Source organism: Rhincodon typus, unplaced genomic scaffold (genome assembly GCF_021869965.1).
Source record: "Rhincodon typus isolate 14 unplaced genomic scaffold, sRhiTyp1.1 hic_rhity00002601, whole genome shotgun sequence".
Classification (NCBI taxonomy): domain Eukaryota; kingdom Metazoa; phylum Chordata; class Chondrichthyes; order Orectolobiformes; family Rhincodontidae; genus Rhincodon; species Rhincodon typus.
In genome coordinates, this window is record NW_025968239.1 from 1 (window position 1) to 14,408 (window position 14,408).

At 39.7% G+C, this 14,408-nt stretch overlaps 1 protein-coding gene across 1 annotated transcript in view; it reads right to left on the reverse strand.

The window, feature by feature from the left end:
- Positions 1-2,290: 2,290 nt before the first annotated feature.
- LOC109926194 (protein SFI1 homolog) overlaps positions 2,291-14,408 on the reverse strand; it is a gene marked incomplete at its 3' end in the record, with an annotated part of 21,825 nt that continues 9,707 nt past the window's right edge. The window contains exons 5-10 of the mRNA XM_048593278.1: positions 12,814-12,931; positions 10,132-10,234; positions 7,794-7,950; positions 5,650-5,811; positions 2,822-2,892; positions 2,291-2,383 (exon numbers count right to left, since the gene is read on the reverse strand). Coding sequence (XP_048449235.1) covers positions 2,291-2,383; positions 2,822-2,892; positions 5,650-5,811; positions 7,794-7,950; positions 10,132-10,234; positions 12,814-12,931 — 704 coding nt within the window. The remainder of the gene's footprint in view (positions 2,384-2,821; positions 2,893-5,649; positions 5,812-7,793; positions 7,951-10,131; positions 10,235-12,813; positions 12,932-14,408) is intronic.

Here is a 14,408-nt window from a genome sequence, read left to right on the forward strand (position 1 = left end):
GTTCCACTCCAAATTGCAGACATTAATCATGTGTGCTGAAGCTGCCTTAAAACAAGAGGCATGGACAGACTGTATCTGTTGCAGCCACTGTCTCTTGGAACTGCAGTTTCACAATAACTAGCTTGTTAAATACATCTGAATCAATGGGGAAAAACCATGGTGATTCACCTGAAAATGCAGTGTCAAACCACCAGCACGAAATAGAGAACAATAGGCAGCTGAAAATGAGTAACAAAGGTCTACTGAATTGAATGCCACCCCAAATCCAATTCAGACAAACTCCAGAAACAAATACAGATTCTGCAACACTCATAGAAATAAATCAGCTTTTACATGTTCTGCATCATGAAGGACACAATGAAAATTTGAACAATACAGGGACTAATTGACGAATGAGATGGACTAGTTATGTTGTTCTCTTGTTACGAATGAATAATGACAGAAACTAGGCTTTCATGAAAGAATGATTTGTTGGAGAACACATTTGGAGAACTGAAATCTGTCTATAACTGCTTAGACATGACACAACTGTCAAGAAATCAGTTTTAGTCCAGTAACCACTAAAATGCATTTATGCACTTTCATATATGACATCACCTGGGAATTTCTGATCTAATTAACATTTGTAATATTACTGTACCACCAGCCCATACGACAGCATTGTGCTCAGAGGTTCCTACATGTGCTTTCTGAATGGACTGGGCAGATGAAGCTTCTCTGTCCCCTTCTTCTCCTCCCTCCTAAATGAAGCAGCTACAGATATAATGGATGCATTGATTGACATTTTCCAAAATCCTTGAAGTACCAGAGGATTAGAAAACTGTCAATGTGAAACCCCTATTCAAAAAGGGAGAAACACAAAAAAAAGGTAAATAGGCTGATTAGTCAACATCTATTGCTGGAATTAATTATTAAGGAAATAATAACAGCACATTTAGGAAATCATAATCTAATAAAGTAGTGTCAGCATGATTTCATGAAAAGGAAATTTAACTGACTAATTCATTTGTTTTTTGAAGAAGTCTCAGCCAGAGTAAAAACTGCGGAACAAGTTGAAGTATTATCATGGACTTTAAGAAGGTGTTTGATAAGGTACCTCACAAAATGTTATGTTGCAAGATAAGAGACAATGGTGTCGGAGTTAATACACTTGCATGGATAGAGAATTGGGCTAATGAACAGGAAACAGTGAATGAGGATAAGGGGTTCTTTTTCACATTGGCAACCTATAAACCAGTGGGGTTCCAAAGGGATCAGGGCTGGGACCACAACTATTTACAATATATATTAATGACTTAGAGGAAGAAAGCAAAAGTACTGTAGCCACATTTGCAGATGACACAAAAGTACGTGGAACGGCAAATTGCAAGAGGGATAAGAACAGCTCACAGAAAGATATTGATAGATTAAGTAATTTGGGCAAAACTTGGCAACTGGAGTATAATGTGACAAATGTGAATTTTGGAGAAGAGAACAAAAGAGCAGGGTATTACTGAAATACAGAAAAACAGTCCAGGCATTAAACATGTGTGTACTAGAGGGAATCAAGAGTTATGGGGAAAACAAAGGAAAGTGGACATGAGGAACATCTGATCAGCCATGATCCTATTAAATGGTGAAGGAGGCTCGAGGAGCAGAACAATCTACTCCTGTTCCTATTTCTTACAGCCTTATGGTCTCTTTCAATAACTTGTCCTGATCTGTGAAACTTCTGCTCATTTTCCTTGCATGTTATAATGAAGGGGAATGAAAATACTGCACTGATGTTTGGGACAAAGTTTTCTGTGCAGAAGCTTTGAAATCAGGACACAATCCTTCAGCATGTGCAACACCACATGCTGCAGATTTAGGCAAGTTCAAACCATTCTAGAAAGCATCAGACACTTCCATAACCATAAGAACAGTCAGTAAAGTAAATCAGTCACTACCCTGAAAAAGCTGATAATTCAATCTACTATTTTGATCTAAAATGGAGACCAATATTTCTAAAACCCTTATTATACTTTGATGTGTGCTAAAGCTGTCATTTGTCTCTATTTCTAGTCCTGTCTTATCCATCACATGCATACAGCTACAGTAACCCTGCTCAAATACTTCGAGAGACAATTACTATAATAATTAAGGATCAACTTTCCTAAATAATATTATTGGCAGAAGAGGAGTCCTTTATTTCATATTGCTTATAGAAGAATGCATCAGGTTTAATCCATCAAATAATCGCTCACGTTGATTGAAGTATTTTTTCCCCATATGTACTCAATTTCACTGCAGATAAAGAAGAAATTCTTACCCAAACATGAACCTGTCGGTGTGCCAGATTATTCAACATCTGTTTCTGTCGAACACTTCTCACATTGAACCTCAGAGCTGTAATACTTGATTGCTGGAAAAAGATAATTTTATAAAAATAATAACATGGAACAAAAAAAAGGCCTCCCAATGCTTCTACCGGAGCAGCTACATTCCTCCCTATGAGCGAGGCTACTGGAATATAGACATGAGGTGTGGTGGCTGGGAGTTCAAAGAACAAAAGAGGTTCAATTCTCCCTCACAGTTCAACTCGTTGGTTTCTACTAGGGGTAGCAGACAGAATTCCACTCAGTACTTCTGGATCAAAGAATAGTCCCACCACAACTTCATGCTCATTTAATTGAGTTGCAGAGCATTCAATCAGTCCAGTGTTCCAAGACACTGAAAATCAAAGTAAGATGCAGACAACAGAGACACTAACTCGCTCACTGAATAAAACAATCATACACTAAAAGAACAGGACAAACCCAACAGCAATTCGTGTATGCAAGCACTATTGTTGATGACTTACCAGCAGATGGTGGTGGTAGTGTTCATCTGCCAATTTGCACAAGTTGGTCTTTTCCACAGCGAGTGAAATGTCTGGATTGAAGTTAAAGCATTCAGAGTTGACATCCAATTTAGTAAACATTAGAGATCAGCAAACAGTACAAAAGGGAAATGTTTTTTTAAAAAATGGACAGAAATGACAAGGGAATATAAATATATTTCAAGACAGGAATGTAGAGTTTGAAAGCAAAACTAAATTCAGATGTTTCTGTTATCAGCACTGTTCAATACGTTATGCTCAAGTCAAATGGCACTAGACCACAGACCATAAGAAATAGGAAAAGGAGTGATTGGTTTAGCCCCTCTAGCCTGCTCCACCATTCAGTAGGATCATGGCTGATCCAACATTCCTCACATCCACTTTCCTGCCCTTTCACCATAAGCCGTGAATCTCCTACTCATCAAGAGTCTATCCATCTCAACGGTAAATATAGACAAGGATTCTGCTCATAGGTCACAATGACAAAGAGTTCCAAAGACTCGCAACACTGAAAGAAGAAATTCTTGCTCATCTGAGTCCTAAATTGGCACCCCTTTATTCTGACACGATGTCCTCTGATCCTAGACTCTCCCATGGGGGGAAACATCCTCTCAGCATTTACCTTATCAAATCCCTTAAGAATCTTATATGTTTCAATGAGATTAGTTCTCATTCTAAATTCCAATGAGTAGAGTCCTAACCCGTTTAGCCTTTGATCATAAGACAATCTCTCCACACCAGGGATCATCCTAGGGAACCTTCTCTACCTCCAATGAAATACCTTTTCTTAAATTAAAAGACAAAAAGTGCTCACAGTACTCCAGATGTGATTTCACGAGCACCTTGTACAGTTGCACTAAGACTTCCCTATTTTTATACTCCAACTCTCTTGAAATAAGGGCCCATTTCTGAAGAAGGGTCTAGGCCCGAAACGTCAGCTTTCCTGCTCCTCTGATGCTGCTTGGCCTGCTGTGTTCAGCCAGCTCTACACCTTGTTATCTCTGATATTCCATTAGCCTTCCTGATTACCTGCTGCACCTTTGTGCTAGTTTTATGTGTTTCATGCACAAGTCACCCCCAAGTTCCTTTGTGGTGCAGTTTTCTGCAGTATCTTCCCCATTTAAATAATTCTCTTCTTTTGCTTTCCCTTCCAAAATGAACAACTTCACATTTTCCCCACATTATACTCCATTTGCCAACATTTTGCCCTTTTACTGTACATATCAATATCTCTTTGCAAACTGTTTGTGTTCCTCTACAACTGCCTTTTCACCTATTTTTGCATTGTCAGCAAATGTGGATATCGTACACGTGTTTTCTTCCTCCAAGTCATTAATATATATTGTAAACAGTTGCTGTTACAACACTGATTCCTTTGAAAACCCATTGGTTGCAGGCCACCAACTTGAAAAGGTACCCCTTATCATCACTCACCGTTTCCTGTCCAGTAGCCAATTCTCTATCCACGCCCATATACCACCTCCAACACCTTTGTTTCTCTCATGACTTAGCATTTTGAGGTAATTTGTCGAATGCTTTCTGGAAGTCTAACTACAACACATATAATGGATTTCCTCTATCTACTATGGTTGACTTCCTTAAAGTACTAACAAATTAGTGAGACATTATTTCCTTTTCATGAAGCCATGCTGACTCTGATTAGATTATGATTTTCCAAACGTTCTGCTATTTCTTCTTTAATAATTGATTCCAATACTTGTCCAACAATAGATTACAGAAATGGGGCGCTGTTAAAAAGGTGGCGTTGTCCATTCCTTCCTCGACAGTACAGCACTGCAGAGGTCTTCATGGGAGTGTTGTCATGTCTCATTGAGGTAGCTCACTGGAAATCAAGCCCTGCTATTCCTGGAGTCATCACAAAAGTTAAAGATTTTAAACAGTGCGCTAAGGTTCTCCCAATATACCTATCTTCCAAAACCAGGCTGCTGGAAAGTACACACTAGGTTTCTGTACTGAGCAAAAAAATTATTATTTATTGCAAGTAACTAGACTCTAGCTACAAGTAAACAATTACAAACTGTTGGCATATAACTATACGAATTAAAATTCTAATCCCTTACATATACAGACAAAAACAATGGATATTATGGATAGAGGGAAGGACTAGGAAGGCAGCTCAGTGCTTCGTCACATGATTCTTGCGCTATTTAGAACGCTGCTTTTCCTTTTCCAGATGCTTTCACCTGCTTGCAAGTGGCACAGGGTGGCTCATTCATTTACCATAGGTTTATGACTTATTAATTAACATTCACAGCTTACAGCAACTGCTGATGGAAAGATAAACTGTTTCTCTTCAGGCTTAAAGCCGTTTTTACTGCAGACAAAGGACAGAACTCCTGAGCTGGTCTGATATCTTCCCTGTATCTAGTGCACAAACCAAAATTGTTCAGCTATCTGAGGATTAATCACACAACTGTTAGCAAGCAGCAAGCCTTTGTCATCAATAACTGGTCATCAATCCAAAGATCAGTCATCTATCTGTACCAAACAAAGCTCCATCAATACACAAGCCGTTTCAGTTCTTCTGCAACAATACCATGACCACTGCTCAAAGCTGTGGTTACCTGCTTTCAAAACATGCAGAAATACTACCCTAATCCTTGGTTTTAAAACTGTTTTATTCTCATTTCACTCTACAATTAAAAATAAAGAAAAATATAAAGACACAGTCTTAACACCGTATGCTCCACAAATTGAAAAGATTGGACTCTGATTTGTTGGTCTAAATGGTCCTTTGTAATGCACCAAGACTAATCAGGTTCAAATTGTGGTTTCAGAGTGAAGGATACAGAGACTCCAGTGGGTAAAGGCCCTCCGCAAAGTGCTCCTCCTGCCCAGTTCACTGAGGTGATCATGTTGTGCACGGATGCTCCTTTGAAGACACCAGGCCGAATGCCATGAGGAGAAGTATCGCTGAACAACACAATGCTCATACTTCTGTCCAGCCAATCCTGTAAGGCAGAAAATGCAAGAGTGGAAACTAGGCAATCATGAACATTTAGCAGTTTGAGAGAATTGGGAAGGTGAAAGGGCAATGAAGTTTGGGGTTGAGGGGGGGTGTCAATGAGATCAAAGATCTCAAGCAGTCTCTCTTCACCACCTCCTCTCACCCACCACTGTCTTCCCATTTCAAACACCTCTGATTTTAACCAGTTACTCTCCTTCCCAGAAGCAATTTAATTATTAAAATGTTTTAAACACCTCAACCAGATCTTCACTCAATCTCCTCTACTAAGGAAATGCATGCTTCTGGAAGCTGTCGTCATAATTTGACTCTCTAAGCCCCTATGTCATTCTGGTGAATTTGTGAGGCACCCCCCTCCAAGGCCAACCTGTGCATCTTGTACAGGGCATGCAGAGTATTAATTTGCCGACAGGGAGTTTATGAATTTGCTGAGCTGGAAGAGCATAATGCTGACACAGTCCCTGACTCAGCACCACCAGTCCTTGCTCAACTAACAAACAATAAACAAGTGAACCATTTTTCCAAATCACCTCTGGTCCTCTTGACTCTAAACTGGCTCAGTGATGTCAAACTGCTCATCTGACATCCAGTCTTGGATAAGTCCTAACTTACTCCAGCTATACACCGGGAAGATCAAAGTTACTGGTTTGACACTACCTCTTCTGCAGCACAAAGTCTGTTTTCTTGCCAGATGCCCACCCTCTCCCTGGTTCAATCAGATTCTTTGTAATCCCAGCAGTGTGTTTGATACTGAGCTGAACTTCAAGCTCTATTACACAGACTGTCGATTTCAAGCACGACAACACAGCCTGTTCCCTGTTAAAATCTGTAACTGTGTAAATTCCAAACTTGAATGCTCTCCTCACTGGCCTGTCAACCTCTCCTTACAGTATTCCTACTCACAGCTCCACAGCAACATTAAGTTAAAATCCTTACCTTCTAATCACTCCACATAAAGCTGCGTATCATCTTTATTATCTCCTGTCATTATATAGCCTCCAAAACCCAGCAGAAATGATTTGGTTATTTGCCCCTGATCTCTCATAAACCCTACCATCCATCAACAGCAGTAGAACTTCAACCGCTTTACTCTATTGCGCTCCTTTAAGAATCTCTTAAAAACCATTAAGCTTTCCTGCTCCCTTTTCAAGTCTGCAAACACAAGACAACCTGGAGCTAAGCTTGTAGGTGAATGAGAAACAAAGACACAGAGCTTCTCTCCTTGACAGTGAGCTTACTGACTTCTACAGATTACACAGTTCTCTTCCAAACAACCCAAACCCAAGTCCAACTGTTCTCTCTATGAATTTTTTTTTAAATTGAGTTGTTTTGACATGTTATATCACACCTCCAAGGCCATTAATATGCTGAGGTGGGATTGAACCTCAGTCTTCTGGCTCAGAGGTAGCTACATTGCCACTGTGTCACAAGACCCTCACTGTTCCCTTTTTACACACACACACACACACACACAATTTTAACTTTAATTATTTGATATTAACCCCATTATCTGTTTAGTAGATTCATTTGAAATGAATAATAAAAGCAAAATTATGCAAATGCTAGAAATTTGAAATAAGAACAGAATTTGCTCGAGAAACTCAGCAGGTCTAGCAGCATTTATGAAGTGAGAAACAGATTAACGTTTTGAGTCCTGTAAGACTTTTCTTCATAATCCTGAAAAGGTGCTCTGAAGAATTATTATACTGGAATCAAAACATTATCTCTGTTTCTTTCTCCACAGATGCTGCCAGACCTCCTGAGTTTCTGCAAAATTTATCATTTTACTTCATTTGACATGAACATGACAAAGTCTCACTATACATGACTGGCACTGGTTGTTCCTGGAAATTAATTGTCACACATGTAAGTTTTAAGTCTGAACAGTAAAGATATGACCCATCATAAAGCAGAGGTTCGGGAAGCCTTACAGGCCTTGGGGTTCAAGTCTACATCCCAGAAACTTACTGTATTGACACCTCTTATCCCTACAAACTTGGACATATACACGCCAGGCCAGCAGTGATCGCTGCATGCAACGGTGCTGGTATATTTGCTGCGCTCGGCCATCCCTCTCTCGCTCTTGCTGCAACAAATGCAACAATGCATTCCACTGAAGCCAAGCCTGCACTCAAAACAAAGAAGATACCAGTTAACTGAAAGTGTACATAACAGCAATTGTATTCCAGAACTGAATCACCTTGTACTGAATTGCAACAGATATTTTAGCAAGTATCACATATTGATATTTAAAAATGCTGGTCAAAGATGTAGAAATACACAAATCAAACGTTAGTCAGCATCTGAAAAATGCTCATCCTAACAATATTTTCCAGATGAAAGACTTGTAGATGCGCTAACCTCAGGGAGAATAACAGCAGAAGGTGCATAATTAGTTTCGCCAGTTTAGGCCCAAAAAAAGTGAAAAACCAAGGTTCCAGGGCACTGCCCAGTGACTCCTGCTGGCAACTGCACATGCCAATGTCAGCATGGGAGAAGACTGGACTTGTCTTCAACATCAAATAGCCTGACAAAATTCACTGCCAAGTCCCAGGCATGCAGCGTAGACACATAGAGCTTATGAACCTTACAGTTATCTTTAAGGCTGCAATACGATAAGTAGCAAAGTTATCAGGTGGAGGTGTGTGAAAAAGAATCTTAAGCAGCAATGATGATGATAAATGTTCCTGTCTTCATTAAGGGTTCTTAAGTATTCTATCCCACTCTGCTCCCATTATTTTGACCAGTTTCATTAGCGAACAGCTAAGCTGTTCAGCGGACAATAGGTAACAGAACGCAGTGTCATTATCAGATGCACACAGCTGCCACCTGCTGGTTCAACACATTATCATTGTGTGCAAGGAGCAGTCCAGCTTTCAGTCATCTAGTCACATGAACAATGAGTCAAGAAAACTGTGTAGCAATTACAGAACAAAAATAAATAAATCTTGATCACAACCACTATTTAAATTCGTGACTGTTTTATGTAGCTATAAAACAAATGCATGATCTGCATTCGAAATGCAACTGTCCTAAAAGCTGGGTAACATTTTATTATTTCCTTCCCAATTTTTGGCACTTTCCCCCTCAGCTGACTGAAGAGGCCACCCTCTGGGCGCCATCTATTACCTCAGCAGGTTTCCATGCTTCATGCCTGGTGTGCTAGATTTAGATTTGTGACTCTGCTGTTACATAAGACTTTTGGTGAAATTGACATAAATGCAGCTCTTGGAATTAAATACAATGCTGGAACATTTAGACTGAAAAACCTTAAGAGCTGGAAAGCTTAGGGAATTAAGATAGTCTGAAATAGTGTGCTTCGGGCAACAAAATTAGCTTGGGGGTCAAAGGAACATTCACAGCTATTCAAGGGAAGGATGTTTTCTTTCATATAAGCCCAACAATGTAAAAAAAAATCATACTTGTGTGAGTGGGGTTAGTTGGTCTAGCTGGCTTATCTATTGTTGAACTTCTGAATGGGGGGAAAAAGTCACATACCTTATCCTTTCAGTTGCTGTGAATACACAGGTGCATAGAGAACAAAAGACATTGGGCAGTCTGGCTGTTAAGCCCAAACCCAGGCCTACAGCTAGAAACTCAATTACATTTCTGTGACAAATTGCCCAGTTTTGCCTTTTTAGAAAATCATATTCTGTGCCTCAAAGAACACACGTGATATTCCAGACAATCCTATGCAAAACAGAATGAAATTCACTGGGCAGCCATTTTGTTCATTTAAAGTCCTCTGTGTTCTTATCCCATGGCAATGCATTGGTATTCCAACAAAAAGGATTCATTTTAAAGGAATAGCTCACCCTGATGGCTCAGCAAACAAACTGCACTGTACATTACAGAACAAGAGATTCTCTTGATGTGAATTACATGTGGGTTGCTATCAGTCTCCTCAACAGCAGCCAGTTGCAGGAGGGAAATTATTCAGACAAGTTTATCACTTGCAGTGTCTGTGAAGGGGATAGAATCAGCCAAAATCTCCTCTGTGGCTGTCATGTTGATATCCACTCTCAATATTTATCTAGTATAACCACTAGTTAATGCCAGTGAAACTGTACTTCAAGAATTGGTTGCAAGAGAAAAATATGACGACAAATGAACACAGAATATTCTGCAAGTTCCACACAATTTGCAAAATTCCAAGATTCAAGATTTTCAGCATTACAAATATGGGTAGAAATAACCAGATGTATATAACACGCATCTCAAACAAAGAGAACATAGGAAACACACTTTCCAAAAGCTTTCCTGTGCAAATCATGGTGACACACAAAAAATATATCCTCATACCTACCCTGTGCTGCAAGGTTTTGGCCCAATGCTGCATTGCCAAGCCATCCATTTTGCGATTTCTTTCTTTCCTCCCCAGTTGTTTGGTCCAAATGGACCAGGCAGCCCTGGCAAGAAACAGTATTGGTTACAATTGTAAAGTTTATCAGTTAATATCTGATCAACACAGGCTGGCCAGACATTAGAGCCTATATTAAATATTGAAAGAAGCATGAATAACAGGATCTGTTGAAAATTCAAGAGCGCTGTCAAAGTAATAAGTCTGTACTGATCGAGTACTTTAAATATCCAGAAGTCGCCCCAGCTATAGCCTGAATGGTGATTGACAAGAGGTTCAATAATGCAATACTGATCTGAGGACCAAGAATCAAATAGGGGCAAAAGTCAACACAAATGTCAGAAACCATCAGTCATGCTTTTGATACCTCCAAACTCAATGATACAAAAAGCTTTCCTGAACAGTACAAATTATAGAATAGTCCAATACAGAAGAAGATCCAATGAGGCTGCTCCATTTTTATGAAAGAATAATCCAGTTAATTCCACTTTCCATGGCTTTCTGCATGTTTCTAAATTTTCTTTTTCAAGCACATATCGAATTCCCTTTTGTAACTTACATTTGAACCCACTTCAAGATGCATCCATTTCGGGCAGTGCGTTCCAAATCAAACCATTCATTGCACATAAAGTTTTCACTCATCTTGCATTAAGTTTTTTGGCCAATTAGCTTAAATTTCTGTACTTTTGTATTCCATCCTTCAGCAACTGAAAACAGTTGCTCTTTACTTAGATTATTTAAACCCTTCAAATTTCCCATATCCTGAATCGTCAGGGGAGGCATTGGCCTAGTGGTATTATCACTGGACTGTTATTCCCGAGACTCAGGTAACATTCTGAGGACCTAGGTTCGAATCTTGCCATGGCAGATGGTGGAATTTGAATTCAATAAATATCTGGAATTAAGAATCTAATGATGACCGTCAATCCATTGTCAATTGTTGGAAAAACCCATCTGGTTCATTAATGTCCTTTAAGGAAGGAAACTGCCATCGTTACTTGGTCTGGCCTACATGTGACTCCAGACCCATAGCAATGTGGTTGACTGTTAACTGCCCTCTGGGCAATTAGGGATGGGCAATAAATGCTGCCTAGCCAGTGACACCCTTATTTCGTGAATGAATAAAGAAAACTACACCTACACTGGCTGATCAACACGTCATATTTAAAGTTCACATTTTTGCTCCTCCCAGGTCATTGAATCAGAATCCTTACAATTCAAATAGAGGTCATTTAGCCCATCGAGTCTGCACCAACCCTTCAAACAGCATCCCATGCAGACACACCGCCATCGCCACCACCTCCCCCATCCCTACAACCCTATATTTACTATGGCTAATTCATGCAGCCTGCACAACCTTGGACACTATGGGACAATTTAGCATAGCCAAGCTACCTAACATGCACATCAGACTGTGGGAGGAAACCAGTGCACCCTACAGAAACCCACTATTTTGTATTTGTGCCCTTGTAGTTCCAGTTTTGATTCTGACATGGATTTTTTTGTTCATTTCTGGTTGCATGCCGAATTTTGTCATGTCCTGAATGTGCGTAATTACAAGTAGCATTTCTCTAGCAACAGAACATAGTAATACAAACCAGGGTGTTACACACAGTATAGTGAGACACAAAAAGATTTTCATAAGGCAGTTAACACCAGTTTGGCCGTAAGAAATAGGCTTTAAGGAGCATCCAAAAGAAAAGTGTGAAGAGGTTTAGGAAGGTGAATATGGAAACTTAAGACCTGGACAGCTGATAGAACTGTGGTGTATGTTGCAAGTGGTGCAATGATTGAGGAATGCAGAGTTATCAGAGGATTGTTGGATTGGAGAAAGTTGCTTTCGTGTTCTTTCATGGGACATGGATTAGCATTCGTTGACCATTTCTAATTGCCCTCGGAAGCAATTGAGAGTCAACTGAATTAATATGTTGTGTCAACACATGTAGGCCAGGCCAGGTAAAGATGGCAGAATTCCTTCTCTAAAGGACATTAGTCAACCATATGGGCTTTTAAAACAATTTGTGATAGTTTTCTCTTCACCATTAATGGGAAGAGCTTTCAATTCCAGCTCTAATTAATTCACTTGAAACTTGGCCAACTGCCTGGATGGCATTTGCTTTAGCCTCTGGATTGCTAAACAACTGACATAACTATCATGCTGCCCTCTCCCCCAAAATTGGAGTCAGCAGCATGAGAGGCTGGCACGGTGACACAGTGGTTAGCATTGCTGTCTCACAGCGTCAGTGACTTGGGTTTGATTCCAGCCTTCAGTGACTGCAGACAAGGGCACAAATACAAAATAGTAAGAACTTATTTTGGTCAATTGGACAGAAATATAAACAAAATTTAAATTATGATGCTGGAACAGCACATAGCGAGCCTTATGCCAAGTGTCAAGGTGCTGGAGAGTTATAATTTGGATTTGATTCTTGTGTAAACTGTTGAATCCAACCCCCAAGGGTATCTGACCTAGTACATGTGTACATAAATGCATTTGAGCTTTGGTATATCTTCATTGATGCTGATACTGACTGGTCAAAGCAAATTCTTCTAATGTCACTCTGACATTAGCCATAAAACAGATGTAAAATTTAACTGAAATAATTGAAGTTGTTGGTTTGCACTTACTGAAGAGTTGCTTTCACACGGAACTCATCAGCCTCAAACTGCATCATGCGTTTGGTTTTCCGGATCTGTACGTACAATGTCCAGTGGATCCAGAACTTCCGAAACAACTGTGTACGAGCTGAAGGAAACATAAAAGAACATCATTGGATAATCTCAAATTTAACCAGGATAGTTGCAGGCTATAGCTGCTGAAACTCTTTGTCATTTAGGATGAGCAACATTTCCTGTAACAGCTGACAACAGCTGATGGGCAGGTGGCCCACAGTTAGATCAATTTTGTTTTATGTGTACCTCATCTTGAAGAGACTTCACCCTTAAGGTTTCCTTAAAGATGAAGTTTCTCTCCCCCAAAGACAGCATATTCATTGATTTTGTGAAGGAGAACATTACAAAACATTTGGCTGAAATATTACGGAATTTACAAAAAATTCAACTTGTTTCAGTACAACATATTCCATTTCATTTGATTGCAATAGTCCTAATTTTGACTAAATACATCCCACATCAGATATGCAGTCCCAGGGCAAAACAGTTCAAATTGAAAATACAATCGATATAGAATTATTCGCAATACACCATGTTCCACTCTGAAGTACCTCAATACATGTTGAATCCTCAGAATTGACATATGCGTTCTTTGTAATGCACACATCCCAAGGGGTAGTACAGTTTCTAGACCCTCACTGTATTATAATTGAAAGGTCCTCGCCAGCAACTGTGACCCAGTGCACATCTGCAGCCATTGCCCCAAACTTTACTGTGTTGAAACCATCACTATATTTCTTTAATTTTTCTCAGCTTTGGTTTGATACTGAATTGTAGTTGAGAAGTGAGCATTAAACTTTGAACAGCAATTCATTTCAAAACAAAGGGACATGAGAGCATCCTGGAATTTCCACATGGAACAGAGTATGTGGTGCACAGAATTGAGATTCCCTGCCACATATAAACGTTGTTTTTATCATCTCCATGCTTTTAGTGGTTGCTACTGCATGCCAGAGAGATTGATTGGCTTTAGTTAATAGTTATGACATTATTAGGAAGGTGCTCGGAGTGAAATGACTAAGCCTTAACTTTCTGTCATGGACTTATTTCTTGTTTACCAAGCTAACATGTGAACCTCATTCTTAAATACATTTCCATCATGAGGCAGGTAGCAAGATGGCATTTTTGGTAGACTAATGGCAGAGTGGCACAACCAAGGCAACCACTTATTGATATCAGTATTTAGATGGGATTCTAGCCTGAAGTTGCAATACTATTTCATCCTCAGTAACAGCAAGTGCCATTAGCCTCCACACTATTTTGACTGCATATTCTGGTCTATGAGCCAACTGTTAAGTGTAGACTGGTGTCGCTCTACACCTTGTTATCTCTGTAAGTGTAGACTGGTGTTTTAATCAGTCCATCTTTTTTAATTGGTCACCAAATTACTCCAAAATGACACAGCTAGACGTCTGAGATAATAAGCTGTAGAGCTGGATGAACACCGCAGGCCAAGCAGCATCAGAGGAGCAGGAAGGCTGACGTTTCGGGCCTAGACCCTTCTTCAGAAAAGATATTTCTGGAGAAGGGTCTAGGCCCGAAACGTCAGC